The sequence below is a fragment of the Prunus avium genome, chromosome 3, assembly GCF_965620075.1.
Source record: "Prunus avium chromosome 3, drPruAviu1.hap1.1, whole genome shotgun sequence".
In the NCBI taxonomy this organism is placed as follows: Eukaryota; Viridiplantae; Streptophyta; class Magnoliopsida; order Rosales; family Rosaceae; genus Prunus; species Prunus avium.
In genome coordinates, this window is record NC_142286.1 from 3671794 (window position 1) to 3693267 (window position 21474).

Here is a 21474-nt window from a genome sequence, read left to right on the forward strand (position 1 = left end):
GCATCGAAGGCTTTCTTCAATGGGTTGCAGACATAGAGGAAATATTTGATTCAATAGCGATCCCAGAGGAGAAGATGGTGGAAATTGTTGCATCCAGTTTAGAAGACGATGTTGCTTTTTGGTGGGATCAGTTGCGAAAATCTAGGAAGCAACAAGGTAAAAATCCTATTAGTTCTTGGCATTGGATGAAGAGACTTCTTGTGAAAAAATTCTTTCCTTTTGAATATAATATATATTTATTAAGGAATGGTTACAAGATTGTTCAACCCAATATCATGGTGGGTCTAGAAAAGATGGAGGAAGTTCTCGAAAAGGAAGAAACTGTGATGGATGCTATATTAATTGAAGATCCAATCATCCATAAGATGAAAGAAGAGATTCAAGAAAAACAAGATATTGAGCTTATTGAAACTCCTGTTGTTGAAACATATATTTCAAAAGATGAAGAACAACAATTGGATTCCTCTGAAATTAAAGGCATGGATGAATCTGTATTTGGAGAAGAAAATAATTCATACAAGGAGTTTGATTCTCAACTAGCCTATTCTAATCTTGTTTATGGAATTAATTATATGATTATTCCATCCAAATATGAGCAAGTCCTAATTCTACAAATTGAAGAGTTTATCTACACATCAAGTTCTATGCCTACTCAAGTTCATTTTAACGAGAACTCGAGGTCGAGTTCTTTACAAGTGAAGGAGTCTGATGTAGGACGAAATATGGTCACTTATGACACTAGGAAAAGAAGGAAGGCGTATCGTTGGGATTTTCTAATTGATTGAAGAAGAATTGGAGTGAAGAAGAATTGGAGCGAAGAAGTGAAAAGGGACATAGCAGGAATTTGCAGATTTGGCGTCCGAGCTCCGATTAGGACGCAAAATACCATTTCGGAAAGGGAACGACGCCACGAGTCAAACTCACAGCTTTGCTGTGATGTATGATGGATTTTGGCATTCTGAGGTCGTTTGGCCTTCCAAAACCGCATTCAAAGTTTCGTAGTTAATTTTCGGAATAAATTCTGTTTTTCAGTTTTTCAGTTTTAATGTAATAACTCCCCTAGCAGTTACAAGGGTTGAGAGTTGTGTATTTAGGCAGGTTTGTCTAACGTTTTTGTAGACTTCAGATTTTAATACAATTAATCAAAGAGAGTTTCTCTTAATTTTCTGGTGGAATCCAGTTTTCTTGTTACTCAAGGTTTTCGTTTGAAACCTTTGTTGCTTGTGCTGCGTCAATACGAGTGAGTTTCACCCATGCAACAAATCTCATCTCTAAGCTGTATCATAACTTGAATTCACCCTCAGATTCATTTTTACATGCTTTTCCAAACTACCACCTCTTTGGTTTGATAATAAATATTTTTTTAAAAAACAAAAAACAAACAATCCTACCACTTTCCCATTCCATCAACTCATTTGGTTCATACAAATATACGACACAAAGCCACATTTATTGGACCATCAATTTATGAGTGGACCATGCATATATATGGTGCAGGTTATGAGGAAATTGATGAATTTCACGTTTCTTGGTACCAAAAAAAATGTTATAGTTTGAATCCATATACTCGTGAGCTTCTGGTGTACGATCATCCAAGTAATCAAAACATAGAAATGTTCTTCAAATTAATATCCAAAATTGATACCAACCATGATTTAGCACAGGCAAAAGCAAGTTTAATTAAGAGACAAATCAGCTCCTAATAATTAATTCATACCAACCATGGTTTTGACGTGCCTTGGTGATGGGGGACTCTTTAATTTTCTAGTTCTTAAGGAGGGCCTCAGCTCTCTCTCTCTCTCCTCCCAAGGAAGAACTGTCAAATTTAATTTCAACCAGCCTTTTCCAAAAAGATACATGGAATTGAAGGTCTTGGTTATGTGCATTGCTGGACCAAAATCTCACCTAATCAAGTCAGACACAAGAATTGGTTTTCAAATTTCATCCACAAGTTGCATGATTATATAAATGTGATTTATTACTTGGAGCCTTCTTAATAAAGTGCTAGGGGTTGTCTAACAATATTTTGTATTATAACCTTCTTCTGTTTAATCCCCATTTCCCAGTTTTAAGTGCTGGTTTTTGGGGTGTAGCAGGGTGGCTACACCTATATGTTTGTCTCTCTCTGTTGGTCTACCGCTCCACGTGCAAGATGGATCTGCACGTGAGAAAGAACGTAAGCTTGATATTTATTGTTGGCTCATCCCATATTTTTGGAGCTAGTGGGTTGTCTAACATTTGTGAGAGTTGCAAACATTAAAGGAATGGAAAGAAGTTTATGGAAATAGAGAAAAGAAGGAAAAAAACAGCTAGCTAGCAGAAGCAACTTGAAGAAGTAGGTAGTTCTTGTTCAAAATCAACTATGCCTCTGAAGTACACTATAAATGATCATTCAAGGAAGGGTACTATTTCCCTTCATCAATCCCAAGATCTAATTACACCTTGTCTTCGTCTAGTCAATTTCAAATTTCAGCAAGATAAGGTTATTGTTGAAAAAAATTAACTTGCATGAACTCAGGAAATAACAGCATTGCCCTTCCACTCCTTTTTTACTGCGGTGTTTTACTTGATATACAGGGTTGTTCATTTCCTTAAAACTCAAGTTTTCAAGTTTTTTCTTTTTTCTTTTTATTTTTAAAGGATTTAATGATTGTCTAACATGGTATCGAACTCTAGTTGAAGGAGGTTCTAGACTCGAAACCTCGAATCCTCAATCGTTTCCTACTTCTTTTTCTGTTTACACATTTCTATTTCTTCACTAACAAGACGCAGTTTGATGCATTATGCAGTGTTGGATCATTTCCTAATAGCTAGCTAGTCTAACAAAGTTACTATTAAGTTATTAACCAACAGTCTTTTAAAACCTTTTGCAACAGACAAGCCAACATTGTGTCTGATACATTAGCCAAACAAGCAACTGCTGGTGTTGGAATGAACTAAATCTTTCAGGATCCTACACATTTTTGTATAAACAACTACACCGGAATCTTTAAAAAAGGACTCTGTTCCCAGATTTTTGCCAGAAAAAACACCTAAAAATGAACTCTAAACATAATATGATACAGGACAGCTTCTTACCTTACCTCATAATAAATAAAATTTATATAATATTTGAAAGAGAGCAGTTTTCTACTTGTGAGAAATACAGTATGTTACATTATGTTAAAAATTGGCCCAAATTGTATTGATTAATTAATTGTGTAAGGGCCACTTTATTGTTGTTTGCTAGCTTTCTTCATTTGTCATGCCGTGGTTTTTCAAATGGGAAATGATGGCACATGCCATCTTTGTTGAAAGGCTAGAGACAAAGAGATGAAGTGGGAGCCACCACTTAGTGATATGCACCTAAAGCAATTGGAGTGCAGCAACTCACTTGGGCATGCTGTTAAAGGGATGGTCTTTTGTCAAATAGAGGAAACAAGGAGCATGGCTCGAGGCATCTTTATGGGTTGCTAATGGTGCATGTCTCAAGGCTTCTTTGACTGACCATCATGTGACTTTCTTTGGCATGCGGTTTCTCTCTCATTTGGAGAGTTGCTGCATGGGTTTATAAAAGGAAGAAAAGGAGCATGCAAGTGGGGAGTGTGGGGGCAGTGTGCCTCACCATCTTGGAGGTGCCGTTTGCACCATGTGAGAAAGGGAGATAAAGGAGCTGCTGCTCCTCTTTGTTGGGGCTGCACATTTGAAGACAGTTTCTTTGTCTGATCAGTGAGAGAAAAATCCATTTCTCTACTAGTCTTTGGGTGTGGCACTATTTGTTCTCTCTTTTTGGAATCGGTGTGTGAGTGACTTGGGTGTATTTGGGATTTGGGTTGTGAGAGTTAAATTCTGTAATTCCTAGGATAGGTGAGAGGGTTAATCTCCTTTGGTTGTAATCTCTTTTGGGATACTAGTGGAATTTCTCGCTGTCTTCGAACTGGATGTAGGCTACACACGGGCCGAACCAGTATAAATCCTTGTGTCGTTTGGATTTCTGTATTTCATATTTTGCTCTTGTTGTTTCAACGGTTTCATATCCACCGTTCATGTGCAATCCGCTTCCGCTGCGCACAACACATTATATAGTCGAACATATTATGTTTTCAAACCGTGAATCAAATCTGTTAACTAGGTTAAGTGTATATATGAATGTGATGTGCCATGATTCACAGTCCGACAATATAACAATACCATATATATCTAACCAGAGACCATTCCTAATTTTTATGAATCTATACAGAATTACTTTTGGTTCATCTTTTCTCTCATAAAACCAATGCAAGACAGATAAAAGTCATAATTTTTGGAGGTAATGTCTCTGCTTCTGGTATCAACAAACCAGCTAGCATATTATCAACCAAGATTGAAACACGCAAAGAACCAACCTAACAACAATTTTCTTAAGTGTCCTTGTTCTAAGGGGGCACCTGTTCCCTCACAACGTTGACCTCACTCCCCTTAAATTCTTCATTGAATGTTGGAACGGTCCATGAGAATTCGTATCATTCGCATTCAATGATCACAAGCCAAGTTTGCCTAAAAAATGAGTGAACATCGATGCGGCCAAAAGGCACAGAGTTAGAGATTTCTCAATGAAATAAGATTGTGAGGCTTGCATGCCCTGTGAACAATATGGGCTGGCGGCCCCTGCAATTAAATGTTTGATCTGCAAGAACTAACAGCATTTCCCAACATCTTTTCATTCCTTTCTTATGATGGTTTTAACTTGATATACATTGCTCATTTTCTAAGAACTCAAGTTTATAAGGGTCTAATGATTGTCTAACATGATATCGAACTCTAGTTGCAAGAGGTCCCGAGCTCGAATCCTCCAATGCTTCTCAATCCCCACTCATGATTTTTCATCTCATGCGCAGGTTTTGTTATGCACAATTTCTTCTCATTTTTTATTCAGATTCCTTACAATTGGTCTCCGGGTTTGCAGAGAAGGACCAAGAGGCCTCATAATGACATGTCGTTGTATATGCAGTCTGCAAGCAACTAGCTAAAACCTCACCAAACACAAACCAGTGTCTTAAAAACTTTTGCAATACACAAGCAAACAGTGTGTCTGACACGTTAGGCAAACAAACAGCTGTGCTGGTGTTGGAATGGACTTAAAATTTGAAGATCCTCCATATTTTTGTATAAACAACTACACTGGAATGTTCTTGAGAACTCTCTTCCCAGAATTTTTGCCAAAAAGAACACCTAAAAAATGTACTCTAAACATAATAGGCTACAGCTTCTTACCCTATCTCTTAAATTATATAGAAGTAGTTTCTTTACTTCTTGTGAGGCAATCTAACATGCGACATTATCCAATAGTTGAACATACTATATTTTGAGACCGGTATAAGGCGTATGTTCTTGTTTTTTTTTTCTATCAAAGGGATTCTAACTTGGGACCTCTTCCATTATTGGGAAGAAAAGTACCACTAGACCAAAAGCTAGTTGATTATTTAAGCGTATGTTTGAATGCGCCAAGTCCGACAAAATCAATACCAGATACCTAACAATATATCATTCAGCTATATAACCATGGAAGCATAGAGATAAAAGAGTCGTAATTGTTGGAGTTAATGTCTTTGCTTCTGCTATCAACAAGCCTTTCTCAGTGGCATACCAGCTAGCATCTATATCAACCAAGATTGAAACGCATAAAGAAAGAAAAAAAATCAACTAACAACAATTTTAAGTGTCCTTGTTTCGAAGGAGGCACCTGTTCCCTCAACCTATCACTCTCCATAAATCCTTCATTTGCATTCAATGAGCAAAACCCAAGTTTGCCATAAGAGTTGGTGAACGTCAATTTGACCGAGAGGCACAGAGTTATAAAGAGACCCTTCTTTTCTTTTTTTGTCTTTTTTTTTTGGTAAAAGAGAGACCCTTCTTAAGGCTTGCATGTGTGAACAATGGAAAGGGCTGGTCCCTGCAATTAAATGTATGATCTGGAAGAACCTCCCACATAGATGTATAGACTTCATAGAATTCTGAAGAAATGGGCCACTGCACTTAAGAAGAGTTAGTGATGAGAAAAAAGAAAATTGTGTGAAGGAAAAACACATGGTTGGTGTGGTCTCTGGTCGTCCACCGCCAGAAAATTGTGATAACATTTTTACAATAAAAGATTGTGGTTGTTCTTATTTTATGACCAAAGTCCTTCCTCAAATAATTTACTAAAATAAATAAGGACACTCAGCTAGCCACCAGTCATATCTAAACTCATGATAAGGAAAGGGCTATGAGTGTGCAGGGGTAGGTTTTGTTATGCAGATTGAGAATGCAACAAACAATGTGTTGCAAAGCTTTTAGCTTGTCAGGACAAGGCCTTTCTGTATAGAGCCGTAAATTTGGGCATACATCATCTCATTATTTATTCAGATTGCTTACTGTTGGTCACCTGGTTTTGCCAAGGTCCAAAAGACCTCAGAAGGAGACGCCTGTACATGTGAATTCTGCAAGCAACTAGCTAAAACCTCACCAAACACAAATAAACCTGCAGTCTTTTAAAAACTTTTGCAACAGAAAACTAAACAGTGTGTCTGACTCATTAGCCAAACCTACAGGATTCTCCACATTTTTGTATAAACAACTTCTTACATACACATTCCCTAAATTGCACCTCTTCTTACATACACATGAAACGAAAAACAAAGCAAGTACTGTAAGACAAAGTTTGTCGAAAATATTTTTTCTAAAACTAACTAAAAAAATTGCAATTTAACATCGATTAAATTAAGTTGCAAGAAATCGTTACAGAAACTAAAATAAATAAGTTTAGTATGATAGCTATATAGTTGTACAAGAAATAACAATACAAAATAAAATACAAAATTACAATACAACACATATAGTTGTCCCTTGTTACAGTACAAAACAAAATTCATAATTAATAATACAACAGTACAACAATTCCACTCTAGTATTCAAAACCAGTGGAATTGGGGTCAATTATTTGGGACTTGAGCTAACTATTTTTTAGTTTTTAGTTTTCTCTTAAGATGATACATACTGATTGAAATAGAGTCGATTGGGGCCTGCAACCATTTCTCCAAGAGCATACCACACCAAGCCCGCTAAGTTGTCTTTTCACTCTTTACCCTCACCTGAAATCATAACAAAACTATTATGAATGAGCAAGTTAACGACTCAGTATGTAACTAGACCTATTCCAGAATCCCTCACAAACTAGTAATTTTGGCACTCTTGTTTTACCCAATTGCACTCCAAACTAAATATTCTTTTTTTCTTTCTACACTCACCTAAGGAGTGTAGGAGGTGAAACGAGGAGTGTTAAAATCACTAGCCGTGGAGGCGAAAAGCATGCTATACAAGTAGTACTAGTGTCTATACGTATAGTAAGGTGGAAGGAGAAGGGAGAGTGATAGAAAAATCATTAAAACAAAATGTGACACTCACATTGAAGGAGAAACCCATGTTAAATTCAGAGAGATAGACCAACGGCCCACTACTAACAACACAGATATTGTCTCCAATTTAACCACCTACAAAGCCCAGTAGGTGTGGGGTTTTATCACAAAAGGCATCGGTGATATTAGTAGTGGAACCATTCATTATATTCTTCAACAACCCAGTCCAAGACAAACACTTACATTGTAATTTTTTCAATCCCTAGAATTTGAGCAGGCCGGGCCGCATTGGGCTTGAGTTTAAACACTTGACCTAATCCCTACCCCACGCAAGGCCAGCTCTCCCATGGCTATATAGTATAGGCCAAAACGGACTTTGACCCATTGAATTTGGGCCGGCCTTCCAGCTCTCTCTCTCTCTCTCTCTCTCTCTCTCTCTCTCTCTCTCTCTCTCTCTCTCTCTCTCTCTCTCTCTCTCTCTCTCTCTCTCTCTCTCGTAAGACCATATATAAGGTTTTCTGACTTTCCCCTTCCTACAGTTTCCAGCATCAAAAACATTGATCATACCTCTTAAATGCAAAGAGTCGTGGGAGGAATTCAAGTAAAACACAAAAGCCATTGTTTCGAAGGCCATTGCTGAACAAGTATGATATCTCACCTATTAATAATAAATGGAAACTATACGTGAACTATAAATAGTTTTGTTATTTGATCGCCTGCTGTTATGGAACTATAGTTAAAGTCTGTTTCAGGTTTTCTTTAGGTTTAGATAAACTTACTCTTGAATGATGCATTTCATCAGCTTAAAAATCTCTCTGAATTTAACTTACTCACACTCATACCTAGTCCATTAATTCAACATGCTGTTTTACTTTTTAGGAGGCCAACGCGCGTTTTCAACTACCTCCTTGGGCAATTGGCTGTTTGATTTTCATGGGATACAATGCCATTAGGAGACTAGCTAATAAGGTACACACTAGTTCCCCTACACTACACAGGAGGATATAGATGATGTTCTTTCTACCACACATATATATATATAGAATTTTATATATATACAGTACTAAGTGGTAAAAAAAAAAGTGATCCGGATCCTGTTTTGATTTTCTCTGTTATGATCTGCTTGACTTTTCACCTTCATATGACACCTCATGAAAATTTAATCTAAGAGATTTAAAGTTTGACGCATCATCTCTAAAATAAAAATCTAATTTACTACTAATTAAAAAACAAAAAAAAAACCCTAATTGAACTATCAAGAAACTTAACTCCTGCAATTTTTTTTTCCATCTCCTTTCTCTTCAACATCCCTCCTTTTCAACTGTTTTTCTCTTCTTTCTTTCTCTGCAGCTTTTCCACCCAATTGCACAATAAATTTTTTTTTTAATGGGAGAAAATGTAATTTTCTTATTTTGTATTGGTTTGATTAAAGACAACTTTTTGTATTCTTTTGTTGGTTTGTTTGCGGTAATCCTGAGACTTTTTTTTTTCTTTACTGTGCTCCCTACGCCCTGTTGGATTTGATCTTTTAGACTTTTTTTTGATTTGTTTCTCCTGATGATACCAAAACATTGAAATCCAATTCAAAGCCAGACAGAAAACCAACTAGTTTCGGTGAGAAAGGGGAAGTTTTGAAGTGTTGCACAGATAGGAAGAAAACCAAAAAAATATAGAAGAGCATGTAGAAGGGACCAATAAATAAGAGCATGTGGCTGGGACAAAACATAAGAGAAAAGCATGTAATCAAACAAACACGGAATCCAGATATTGAAACATGATTTCTCTTTTATCTAGGAAAACAACAAAGGAATACTTTTTTTTTGGAACCACCCTCTTCAAACAATGGATATGTGATGGGATGCTAAGAGTGTTTTAGTCTTTTGCATTAGCAATTAACTGACTATATACTAGGAGTTTAGTTAGTATTGTAATGATGTTATTGTATTGTGTTTTGAGTAATAAAAATAGTATATTCTTTATGTACATTTGGGTCAAGGTTGAACGGGTCTAACAATATGGGAAGATATTTTTTGTTTTTTCTATTTAAACCCCGCACTTCTCTTTGTTCACCCCATATTCTAAGTTCAGCCCAATTCTAATTCAAATTTTCACAATTTCTAAGTAAACCCTACTATCTTCCCAAATTACCCCCTAAATACACTCCCATGAGAAAAAAATAATTAAAAAAAACTCATCAGCCTCACACCCCACACCCCACTTTCTCCTTCTGTGTGGTGTTATGTCGAGCAGAAGCAGCCGGAGCCCTTCTCGAGTGTTTGGTGCGGCAGGAGTTTTAGGCACCTCAGTCTTTTCTTGGTCCATATCTTCTGAAACGGCTCTCCTCATTCTTTTCTTGGGGTTCCATCAATTTCCACAGCCACACTAGGATCAAGCCACCAAATTTTTATCTCAGTCGTCCAGAACCAAATGAAAACAAATTGCATAATTAACACTATGAATTTAAGCACCTAAGTTAGTAATTACTAGAATCCTTAAGAACATAAATAAAATGAAAACTAATGCAACAAGAAAAAAAAAAACTTAACGTCACCTCTAAAAACCCATTTGCACAAATGCAATTAACAATCACCAAGAACCCAGATGATATGAACCCAAAGAAAAGGAAAATGCAACCAAAATTTGAAGAAATACTAAACCAACTACTGAGGATCCTTTCAAATAAATACCATAAAGAATAATAAATAACCCAGATAACAGCAACTTCAGGGAAACAATTACAAATTCAGAAAAGACAAATACAAAAATTACTCTCCCTGAAAAAGAAGAAGACAAGTAGTCAAGAAGATAATAGCGATAGAATTACAAGTGGGTATCTTTATGTCTTCATGAATGACAAATGAAGAGCAGTCATCATGAGAGAGCTCGATGATTGCCTAGACTTTGCAGGCAGTGGTTTCTGTTTTTTTGTTGTTTTAAAAAAAAAAATTAAGATCTGTTTTTTTGTTGTTGATAGCATAGCAGTGAATTATGTTCTTAATTTGAGCAATCAGGAACCAAAGAAAAGTATGGGGTTTAAACACAATAATAAGATGGATGACCTTTTTTTGTCTTTTTACACAATAATAAAATTTAAGAGCTTAATGATTTAAGTATTGGGGTGAACAAAGAAGAGTATGAGGTTTAAATAGAAAAACTCTATTTTTTTTATCTTGTAGAAAGGAAAGAGGAGATTAAAGAGGTTTTGGGGAAGGAAAGCTTGTAGAGGTCGTTAGTTGGGTTAGGGGTTTTTTTGTTTGTTTTTTAATTAGTAGTAAATTGGGTTTTTGTTTTAAAGATGCTGTGTTAAACTTTAAACCCTTTAGATTAAATTTTAATGAGGTGGCGTGTATTGGAGCACAAAAGTCAAGCAGATCATGACAGAGAAAATCAAAGCAAAGGATCCAGGTAGTGGATCCGGATCCTCTTTTTGGTTTTTCTCTGCCATTATTTGCTTGACTTCTCTTCACCACTGGCCATCTCATTTAAATTTGATCTAAAGGCAAAAAATTTAACACTCTGATCTGAAAAAGAATAATTAACCTAACTTGTATTGTTGCAGCCGTTTTGTCTCTTCCCAATCAACAATCTCTCCTCTTCTCCTGTGAAAATTAGTTATTTCCAATCTCCCGTATGTCCAATCTTGCAACTATAGTATCAATTGCAAAGCCTAAAACCTAAAATCAATGCAAAGAAGACAAATGCTTGCCTGTAGCTATTTTTTTTCTTCTGGAAATAACAGATTGTTTTGCTCTCTATCTAACCTATTATGTTATTCCATTTTTTTTAATTCTCTGAAAATTTCTTGAATTCAATGCAAAGCCATAAACACACCAAAATAAAAAATCAAGTTACACTAGATCAAAAGAATAAAAGATAAAAGGATGTACTACTCATCAATATTATTCAAAACAACATTATAGTCACCAACTAATTAGTTTTCGACAAGAAAGATTGAATTTTGGATTGAGAGGGCAAGGGTGAGAATTTTGGGGCAGACGTTGCATAGAAAGGAAGAAGGAAAAAGACCAAGCAGTTGCAGAAGGTTAATTTCACGTTAGGTCAATTATGGTTTTGTTTTTTCTTTTTTAATTATGAGGAAATTAGGGTTTTGTTTTAAGGATGATGTGTCAACTTTAAATCCATTGGATTAAATTTTAATGAGGTGGCGTGTGGCGGAAAGAAGTCAAGCAGATCATGGTAAAGAAAATCCAAGCAGAGGATCCGAATCCGGATCTGCCCGTATCGTTATTGATTTCCAATTTAAAACATGATACAATAGATTTTACTTGCCCCTTGTTATAATACTATAGGGTTTATTACTACCTACCAATAATGGCACGCTCGCAATTAACACAATCTTTTGACATGATCTACAAAGGCTAGCAGATTTGGAGTAAACAAATACAAATAAAATTCAGAATTTTAATACAACAGATCTACTAACTAGTTTATTTGGTTTTTTTTTTTTTCTCCTTTTCGTTTAAGATGATACAATTTGGTTTGACCTCACCTGGACCCCACCATTTTGTCTTGTCACTCTTTACCCTCACCTGGAATCATAACAAAACTGCTACAAATGAGTATTAAAAGTTTGGTGTCAGTGTCCATACATCCAACTTGTGTTTTGAGAACAGCTTTCATGCAACAAACTATATGGTAGGGGGAGGGTGGAGGGAGGAGGAGGGAGGAGAGAGAATGATAAACAAACAATAATAAAAACAAAATGTGACACTCACATAAGTTAACACTCGCGGATTTCAGCAGCAGAAACACCTGGTGACAAACCTGCACCGTAGGGCTTCAATGAGTAAAAGAGCAACAAAGATAGCAACTCAGACACAAAGGATAAAACTCCACGACAGAACACCAACATCATCTATTTAGGGGACGTATATATATATATATATATATATATATACCTTAAAAGTCTGCTAAAGAAATTGAGACCCAGGAAACTCCTGTTGCTCTCCTGAAAAGCAAAACAGCCATCGATAAAGATACTTGTACGACACGCACATCCATGCATACACCTCAACAAGTATGTACAAATTTAACTCGGGACCATTATCAATTACGTACCATTGATGCGTTCAGAATTTAAAAAGAGAAAAAAAAATATAACAGCATTCTGTACAAAATTCCTCTAGCAAAATCATACTGACCCTTATATTTCAAATTAAACAAAATCTACAGGACTGGCAATATTATGCATGCATTAGATCAATATTAGTGCATAATTAATGAAATAGTTTCCATAACAGCCAATCAAATAACACACATTATGGGAGACAAACAAAACTATACAGTTTCCATTTATTTGTTCTTTTTATATAATAGTACGTAGAAAGATAGAAAAAATCTTCATGACCATGTAAAGGTGAAATATCATACCCGTTCAGCAATGGCCTTAGAGACAATTTCCGCGGTATGTTCTATGAATTGCCTCCACAAATGTTTGCATCGAAAGGGTGTGATCAATGTTCTCGATGATGGAACCTGTATAGAGGGGGGAAAGTCACAAAAGCTACATGGTGCTTACATGAGAATAAGAGGCTACCACAAAATGAGCACATCAGAGAGATTTGGGGAGGGAGGGAGGGAGGGAGGCACTTTGCACTTTGCAGCCCACATTTTCGGCAAGGATATATGAAAACATTTTGAATTATATGTCTGATATAGCATCGCTTTTGTTTTTTCACAAAGACACTTGCATGCCCATGGTCTTAGAGTATTGAAGCTTAAGAACCAGAAAGTAACAGTCTTGGTTTGGAAGACCTATATGCGAACAATAATTTCTAAAAGATTGGACATGCGATACAAATTAGAAAATTACAAGCAACATAATGTATAAAAGAAGGGTCACCTCTTCCCAAGTATTTGGGGCCAGTATGTCAACTGTTGTGACACGCCTATCTCTAGCATTAGTAGGAGCATTTCTGGAACCCAGTAAGGCAAGGTATAGAATATTTTTAATATGATCACCAGGATCATCACCATCCAAACGGATCGCAGCCATAACAGAAAGCACCTCTAGGGACTGAAAAAATTAACAGTATAGTTAACAGAACTTCACGTCAAATTCAAACTCAAGTTTCAATATATGTAATATTAATTGTGACATACTGCAAAACGAGCAGTTTCGGCGATTGCTCTAATATCTTCCCGCGGGTTCCAAACACGTTGGATTGAATCAGAATCGTGGCTAAAATTTCTTGAAAACCTATAGGCAATTTAAATCATCAGAATAATGGCTACATATGTTGCAAAGGACCCACTAGTGTAGTGGTTTGGAGTATTTGTTACTCCAGGCGAGGTCTTGGGTTCGAGTCTTAGCAACCGTGTAGTGTGTGTGAGAGTTTAGTATATTATCGCCTCTCTCGATAGGAAAAGTCCTAAAAAAAAAACAAAAAAATCTTAATTGCACACGATAAAATCTCAAACAAGGTTAAACCACTGATTTTACCATTGTAATAATTTCCTACCTGGCCACCATAGACGTCAGAACCCTTCCAGCCTCTTCCCTGGCTTTAGCTTCAACCACACCTCTTCCATGTTTTTCTAGACTTGCATGTATTTCGGCTTTGGTTTGTTCGTCTATATCAAAGTGACGATGTGCATTCCAGCTCCCAGAAGAAACTGATTCAGTCTCTTGCTGGAGAAGTTTCCTTATTGTGGGCCAAGTCCCATTACTAGCTTGTTCTAGAAGGTCTTTCACTGGTCCTGATAACAACTCCTCCAACCTTTCCTGCATTGTATAGTTACATCATGAATCATCCAAGTTCCTGGGAAATATAGTCAACCCAAGGATTGGACTTAGGTGGTTATGGTGGGGACAACATTAGTGCATGGTTTGGAAAGATATAGTGGATTCTTATTGGGCCCTTTGGTACAACAATTGGTATTAGAGCCTAGTTCGGCTACAACACACTTGGTTCAAAGTGGAGCCATTGACATGTTCAAGGAGATGACTCAAGTAAAAATTCTTGGATCGACGAAGAGAGGTGGAGCGGGCTAGTAGAGCAAGGGCTAGTGGAGTAAAGACAAGGCTCAAGGAAATCCTAGTGGCATCCAACTAGGTGGAGCAAGGACTCCTAGCAAGGCTCAAGAAAATCCTTGTCGAAAGGTGGAGTTGTGAGAGTGTACTCTTGGAAAGTGCGAATGTTGTAAATGGGAGGGTTACCTTGGCTTGGATCTCACTAAGGTGGAGATTGTTAGTTTAGGTGGCTCGATACAAGTCATGATGTGTAAGTCCCACATCGGAGAATATAACAATAATCTACAGCTTAAATATAGGTGGTCCACTCATAATTGTACCGAGGCATTTTGTAATAAAACCCTACACCTAAAGGTCTATTGGGCCTTCTCTCTCCTAGGTGGTTAAGGTGGGGACAATATCGGTCCATAATTTGGATAGATAGTGTACTCCTATTGGTACCGTTAGTACAACACATATAGGGATTGAATACAATTTTTGTTTTCAAACAAAAAAACATCTCAAAACTACATTGAATTTATGAATACTAGTAACCCGAACTATTTCAGAAGAGACAACGAACAAATATATGCTATTATACCTTACAAAGTGCAGTATGTTGAGTTATCTTGTCAGAACGAACTGAAGCAACATGGGCTTCTATTTCACGCCTGAGTTTATCCTTTACTTTAGATGTGTCCCAGTTTGCTTGTTTGATAGTAGCATCTGCATAAATAACGTGTTAATTAATCTCATTGTACTTTACAAACAAGTGAAACACATATTAATGACGCCAATTCAAAAGGCTCATTAATGATATCTTCAATTGTAATTGACTGACTAATTGGCAGGAAGCAAAATTTCACTGAACTCTTAGTTTTTGTATTTCATCTTTTGAGTTTTATGCTTTAGTTTTCAATTTTGGCTCAAGGATTGGCATTTCCAAAACATACCTGCACAGTCTTCGTCAAATCGAGCCATTAAATACTCGGTACACTTAGAAACAGCCACAGAAAATCCCTCCTGCCCGTCCAAGGCCCTCTTAAATGCTTCCTTGAACTTATCCAGAGTAGAACATCTTATATGTTTCAGAGAAGCTTTGAATGCAGGTTGAGCAAGCTAACAAAATAGTGAAAACAATCAATAAGGTAATTGAACTGATAATTAAAATTGGAAAGTCATTCTTTCCTGAAGGAAAAAAAGGGGTAAAATCAGTTCACCTACTTCCACGCACTAGGAAAGCATCAAAAAGCCTCTGTAAAATTTAAAGACATGGAAGATTGGAGGATGATGCAGGACAGAAATCTAATCAGCCACAACCAAAAGAACAACAAACACAATTTGGTCTTTGAGGCAAAATTTTCTAAAAATCTGAAACTGTTAAGTCTCGGTTGCACTGTTATATTTCAGCCATCCATTATCTATAGCACAAGGAAAGAAGGGGAGGGGGAACACATTGTAATATAGTTTGACAAAAAATGATATCCAGATTCATTACTTTCAGCAATTTTTCTTCAAGCTGCTTGCGCTTCTCAGATCTGACACCTTCATCATAATATGTAGCCTCTCCATCATACCTAGAATTGTTAAAACAAATAAAACTAAAAGTAAGGAACCATTCAACCAAAGTGAGTGCTGCTCAATTAAGAGGATCTTGACGAGTCAATGAACAGAGCTTATCTCACTAAATCAAATCTTATCATTTAGCCTACGAGCTGAGAAATTCAAATGAAAGATGCATACTCTGATATATAAGTATCAAGCATTATACGGAGCTTATTTCCAAAGCCAGGATGAGTAGCAGATTGAACAGCCTTTTCCAACTGCCTCCATTCCTGTGACAATTCCAAAGCAATTCAAGGCCATCGAACTAGGTTCGAAGAGAAGATGGAAAATAAGGAAATATAGGAAAAACAGGTACCTCATTTCCAGCAAAAGCAGCATACTTCTCATTGGCAATCTCTTCACAACGTACAGTAGCCACCATGACCTGCAACAGAAGAGTTATGGATGGCTTATTCAAATTTACATGCATATATCATATTAGCAGTTTTACCTTGTGGGAAGGAATATTAAGATTTTTGTTTTGTTTGATGTCTTCCCATATCTTGACTGCACTGAGAGAAAATCCTGAAGCAGGAACTACCGCATTTTGATCTCCACCAAGTTCAATAGGACGGAAGAATTGCCGCCTCATGCAACCAACCTTAATTCACAAACATACGTTACAAAAGAAAGAAAACAACAACATGTCAAATGTCTTCATATAGCAAAACGTTATTTGTATTCTAAACTAAAATCGAATAGAAAAAAGTCAATCAGGCACAAGATGAAATGGGACAATCGGTTTGTCCCATTTGAATACTCGGGAAGTTTAGACTAAGAATAGAAATGGGACAATCGGTTTGTTTAAGCAGAAACTGGAACGAAACCAAAGATGAGAGAGGAAATGGCGAGCAGAAGTAATTTAAAAGGTTGTCGCCAAAGTGTTGTTGAAATAAAATATGCCGCAACATTTGAGAAACCTAACTCCTCTAGTTATTTTCTTCTTTCCCTTTTCAGGAAAATCCTTTCACACTCCTTCCCAGATGAAATTTAAAGTATCCATAAGTATCAAAATATTTTCAATTTAAAGCTTATTTTGTATTCTATGAACAAATACTACATCATATTTTCAATTTAACATGGTGTCCAAGGCTCAAAGAGAAGAAAAATCATACCTCCTCTGTAAATTTGTCTTCCATGTGTTCACAACTTGAAAGAGCAACAACCTCAACCTAGCCATTTAGTAGTACATAACACATCGCCAATCAATACACATGATTGATAGTTTTCACCACAATAGCATCAAATCACCATTGATTCTTATAAGTTATATAAGCATGACATCTTACATTAAAAAATTTACTTAATGGAGTATTCCTGTCGGCTTCAGGCTTAGGAGCAGAGTCCCATATCTGCAGAAAAGGAGAGACGGGGTAAAAAAAACAACACTAAAAGACTAAGACAATAACAAAATAAAGCACCAGATGACTTACCTTCTGAATGTCTTCTCTAAGAATAGGTTCTAAATTCTCCAATGGCGTCTACAAACAAAGAAGGACAACTGCACTATAAAAAACTCAGCCTAGAGTGGAATGGCCTTGTACCAAGAACAATGCAACAGACACTGCAAATGAATAACAAATACAAAGGAAAATTGGCTCCATCTCAAGGTATCACATAGAATGCCAAAAGAGAAGAACGAACCTTCGTCATATCACGGATGACAAATATTAGAGTTGACTTACGCGGACTAAAAAATTGCATTATCGCCTGTTAGCAAATTCAAGCATAAATTTCAGGAGATCAAGCTTTTGAAATTTAAACTAACTGTTTAATCACAGTAGGTAGGAAGAAAGTACCTGGAACACAGTTTTTAGAAGAGGCTTATTTGAAGCTTGCTCACGGCCAATGTCTTGGCACCACCTTAAAATTATAAAGAAGATTAATCACACCGACAGAAAAAGTACAAATCCCAAACAGTCAATAAATATGGGCAAAAACAAAAACCTCACATGTTAATGAGCACTACATCTGAAACAGCAAGGGCGAAAAGGGTACTCTGCTTCTCGAATGTTGTATCATCCTGTAAATAAAAAACGGAATGATAAACAACAAGAGAATATACACTTTGGCGCCTGCTTGCTTGACAGTGAGATCCGATTTACATTTCGATAAGTAGATTGCAACCTCGAAAAACAATCATGATAGAATGATGCATTATTTTTAAAACTTGGAAAGAAGAGTGAATATATTTAAGAATCCACTTTCTTGAAGTTGGTGTTGCGGCATAACATTTTGAGATCAGTCTAACAGAGAAGCATTAGCCAAAAACTGAGGATTTCTTTCTCTGTACAGAAAAGTTGAACTTGTCGGGAAGTTGCATGACAGGTATATAATATCAGACAGTAGCATTACATAAATTTCACAAATGAAAGGATGCTATCGGCAAGGGTAGCATAAAACGCAAAGGATTTCACTATTTTAGATATGAAAGCTTAAGTAATTGCAGCAAAGAAAAACAACCGGTAAATCCGGATTTGAAAACTGATCCCTTAGTAAGAGCAGAGTATCTATCAGTCATCTGTAAGCTACAAGTAGGAGGAAGCAAAAGGCAGCGGGAGTCGGCACTAAAAAGTGATCATCGAGAAAACCATGAGTAGAACATATGCAAGAAGTAACCCAGCAATGAATTCATGGGTTGGGCCACCAACAGAATGCCAGTAATGACAATAAATTCAAGCATGATCATATATTGAAATTTGATGAAAACAAAAAGCAGGGTGTCAAAGGCACCTCTCCTCTTTCTCTCCCATCTGTACCCTCTATGTCCATGACAAGAGTGAACCGCCGAATGCTGGGAGATTTTGCCAACCAAATACCTTTTGTTGTTTGGGACCTGGAAAAATAAGCATATGCCGTCATATTACTGGTGAATAAGAAAAAATATTAAAGACAAATAATTTTTCATTTTGAGCATTATGCGAGAACTTGCCTTCCTTTAAGGGCTTCCATCTCTTTAAAGTTGGTCTGAAACAAACGATTTACTAGTGTGCTCTTTCCTGGAAAGATAATTAATAGTAAAAAGAATTATACCAAAAAAAAAGAACAAAAACAAACAAACAAATGAATCCAATAGAGCTTAAACATATATGAGTATCAGATAAGAAAACAGAGAAAAGACTCCATAGGAATTTATGTGATCATATCCATGCCTTTAAAGACAAAAACTACGTTAACCCGTCTTCTTCTCCATGTGATAAGCTTTAAGCTTCAAAACATGGTAGCAGCGTTTCAAAACACTCAAAACTTTACTTCATGTAATTTATCACCAGGGTGTTATTTTTTGGCATTCTAAAGTAGGAGAACTTAAATGAAACACATTTCATCATATGCAAATCCTCAACCAAGCAACAAACACAAATGAAGATGAAAATAAATAAGAATGCATACCACTACTTTGTGGGCCAACAATGGCGACAACAGAATAAGTAAGCCCTCGTTCAGCGAACTTCGTGGTTTTGATGAACTCTTCAAATTCAGTGACCTTGAACTCTCCGTCACTATCAATAAGCTGAGTAGAGTAGCAGTGATCATCACTGCTCTCTGTTGCTGGATGAGAAAATGCTGAAATACGTTAGACTTAGATGGAAAAAATCAACAAAAGCCTTGGATTTCCAAAGCTAAGGAACGTCCCATGGAAAGAAGAAGACCAATATCTGTACAATTTACAAAGTCAATATATTTCAGACAGGACACGGCAGCTTTTTTTTAAAATGATTTCCTTTTTCTTTTTCTTTCTTCGTTGACCCTTCCATTGTTTCTATTTGTTATTAAAAACCAAATTGCATTTGTACCCATTAATTATATATTTCTCCTCTTCGTCCCACATCAATATATATTTCCTGGAACTTGTAAGTTCTATAAAAAAAATTGTTTATCCCAGAAATATTTATAAAACAAACAAAAAACTTGATCATTCCCATCTTACAGCTGAAGAACAAACAAGGAACAACCCAACAAGAATCACACTTTCCAGTTAAACGGCGAAGCTTTCGCTCCATTGACCCCAAAAAAAAAAAAAAAAAAGCTTTCACTCCGGCGATGTAGCCGGATTCAGGTCGGTGTAAAGCCAATGCTTCCAATAATCGGACGGCTGAATTATGTATATGCATGCCAAATAAAGCCATGCACATGACAGAAAAATTCCTACAAAGAGAGGTGTGTCGCGAGATCAATCTAACCGTGAGATTCTTGGTTTTAATAACTTAGCAAACTATATACTAAAGTAACTTCCGGTACCACAACTACAACATTAACTGATAATCACCACAACTACTTAAAAGACTCACCATTTCCTTCAAGGATTTCTTCCCCATTAAGCAATCCCCGAGAGCTGCTGGCAGCTTCCATATTGCGATTCGAAATCAAAAGTGTGAAGAGGAGCTTTTAGTTGACGAGAGAGATTCCTGGCCCAAAGCGTTTGCTTTGACGTTGTTGTTGCGGAGGTGGTGGTGGTTGCTGTTTTTTTCTTTTTTCTTTTTCTTTTTCACCTTCAATGAAGCAGGTTGCTATATAATATTTATAATAGGGTGCTATCCAATATTTATAATAGCCTCTAGCGGGTTAGTACTCTAAACAATTTGTATTGACTTTATTGGAAGGGCTACTACTTACGTACGTAGCATCTTCTCGAACTGGTGTTTTAGCCAAACTGTACGCGTTTGACACTACTCACAACTCACAAGGCCAGAAATGGCCGACACTACAACCTAAAATAAAAAGGGGGATTCACCATTATACCCAATACGGGGCTCAAATGATAAAAATACCCTATATGAAATGGACTTTAAAAATACACCCAAAGTCCATTTACAATAGAACAAAGAGACTTTTAACTTCTTATAAATTATAAAACAACTATCGATTTCTTAAAACAAATCCAACCCCAAAACCTCATAAAAAAACCCAAAACACACAATAGGGCATCAAAGTAATTTAATAATAAAAAATAAATTCAATAGGGTCAGTTATCATTTTTTGGGTACATTTATAGAAATTAAATGTAATATCCCACATTAACCAACATAGAGGGGGTGATGTTCCTTATATGTACATGCCCACCTTTATCTAACACGAGGCCTTTTGGGAGCTCATTGGCTTCGGATTCCATGGGAACTTCGAAGTTAAGCGAGTTTGGGCTAGAGCAATCCCAGAATGGGTGACCCACTGGGAAGTTGCTCGTGAGTTCCCACAAACATAACCGTGAGGGCAGGGGTCCAAAGTGGACAATATCGTTACGGCGGAACTGATCTAGGATGTGACATTAAATGATGTAGGGTTTATTTATATCATTAGTGCTAAGAATGAGTATTTGACTAAATATCTCAAATAAAAAAGACTATTTGTATGGGATGCCACATGGCCAATTTTGAAGCCTAACAAGTGGACAATGTTGTGCGTGGAAATGTCAAACGTCAAATATGAGACCAAAATATAACAAAGACAAGACATGACAGATGCAGATAAACCAAAAATAACACAGAGGTTTATATTCACTAATAACAAAGGAGATTACAAAAGAGTGTTTAAGCTCTCACAACCCCA

At 36.5% G+C, this 21474-nt stretch overlaps 1 protein-coding gene across 8 annotated transcripts; it reads right to left on the reverse strand.

The window, feature by feature from the left end:
• Window positions 1-9317: 9317 nt before the first annotated feature.
• LOC110767817 (protein ROOT HAIR DEFECTIVE 3-like) lies at window positions 9318-20438 on the reverse strand. 8 transcript variants are annotated; one of them, XR_015834806.1, is made up of 24 exons: window positions 20220-20438; window positions 19321-19479; window positions 18863-18929; window positions 18664-18766; window positions 17883-17953; window positions 17730-17793; window positions 17575-17640; window positions 17364-17411; window positions 17220-17282; window positions 17046-17102; window positions 16382-16531; window positions 16247-16315; window positions 16069-16160; window positions 15824-15902; window positions 15279-15444; window positions 14927-15051; window positions 13835-14097; window positions 13476-13572; window positions 13216-13389; window positions 12744-12848; window positions 12272-12321; window positions 12089-12137; window positions 11863-11902; window positions 9318-9734 (listed from the first exon to the last, which is right to left on the reverse strand). XR_015834806.1 is itself a non-coding variant. In XM_088251279.1 (23 exons), exons 1-22 carry the CDS (start codon window positions 20278-20280, stop codon window positions 12110-12112), a joined length of 2157 nt encoding a protein of 718 aa, XP_088107405.1. In that variant the 5' UTR covers window positions 20281-20438; the 3' UTR covers window positions 11214-11902; window positions 12089-12109. The 8 variants fall into 8 exon arrangements, 5 of the variants coding, with proteins under 5 accessions (XP_088107408.1, XP_088107407.1, XP_088107405.1 ...); XR_015834805.1 differs by having other exon boundaries at window positions 11863-11919; XM_088251279.1 differs by lacking the exon at window positions 9318-9734 and having other exon boundaries at window positions 11214-11902.
• Window positions 20439-21474: the final 1036 nt, after the last annotated feature.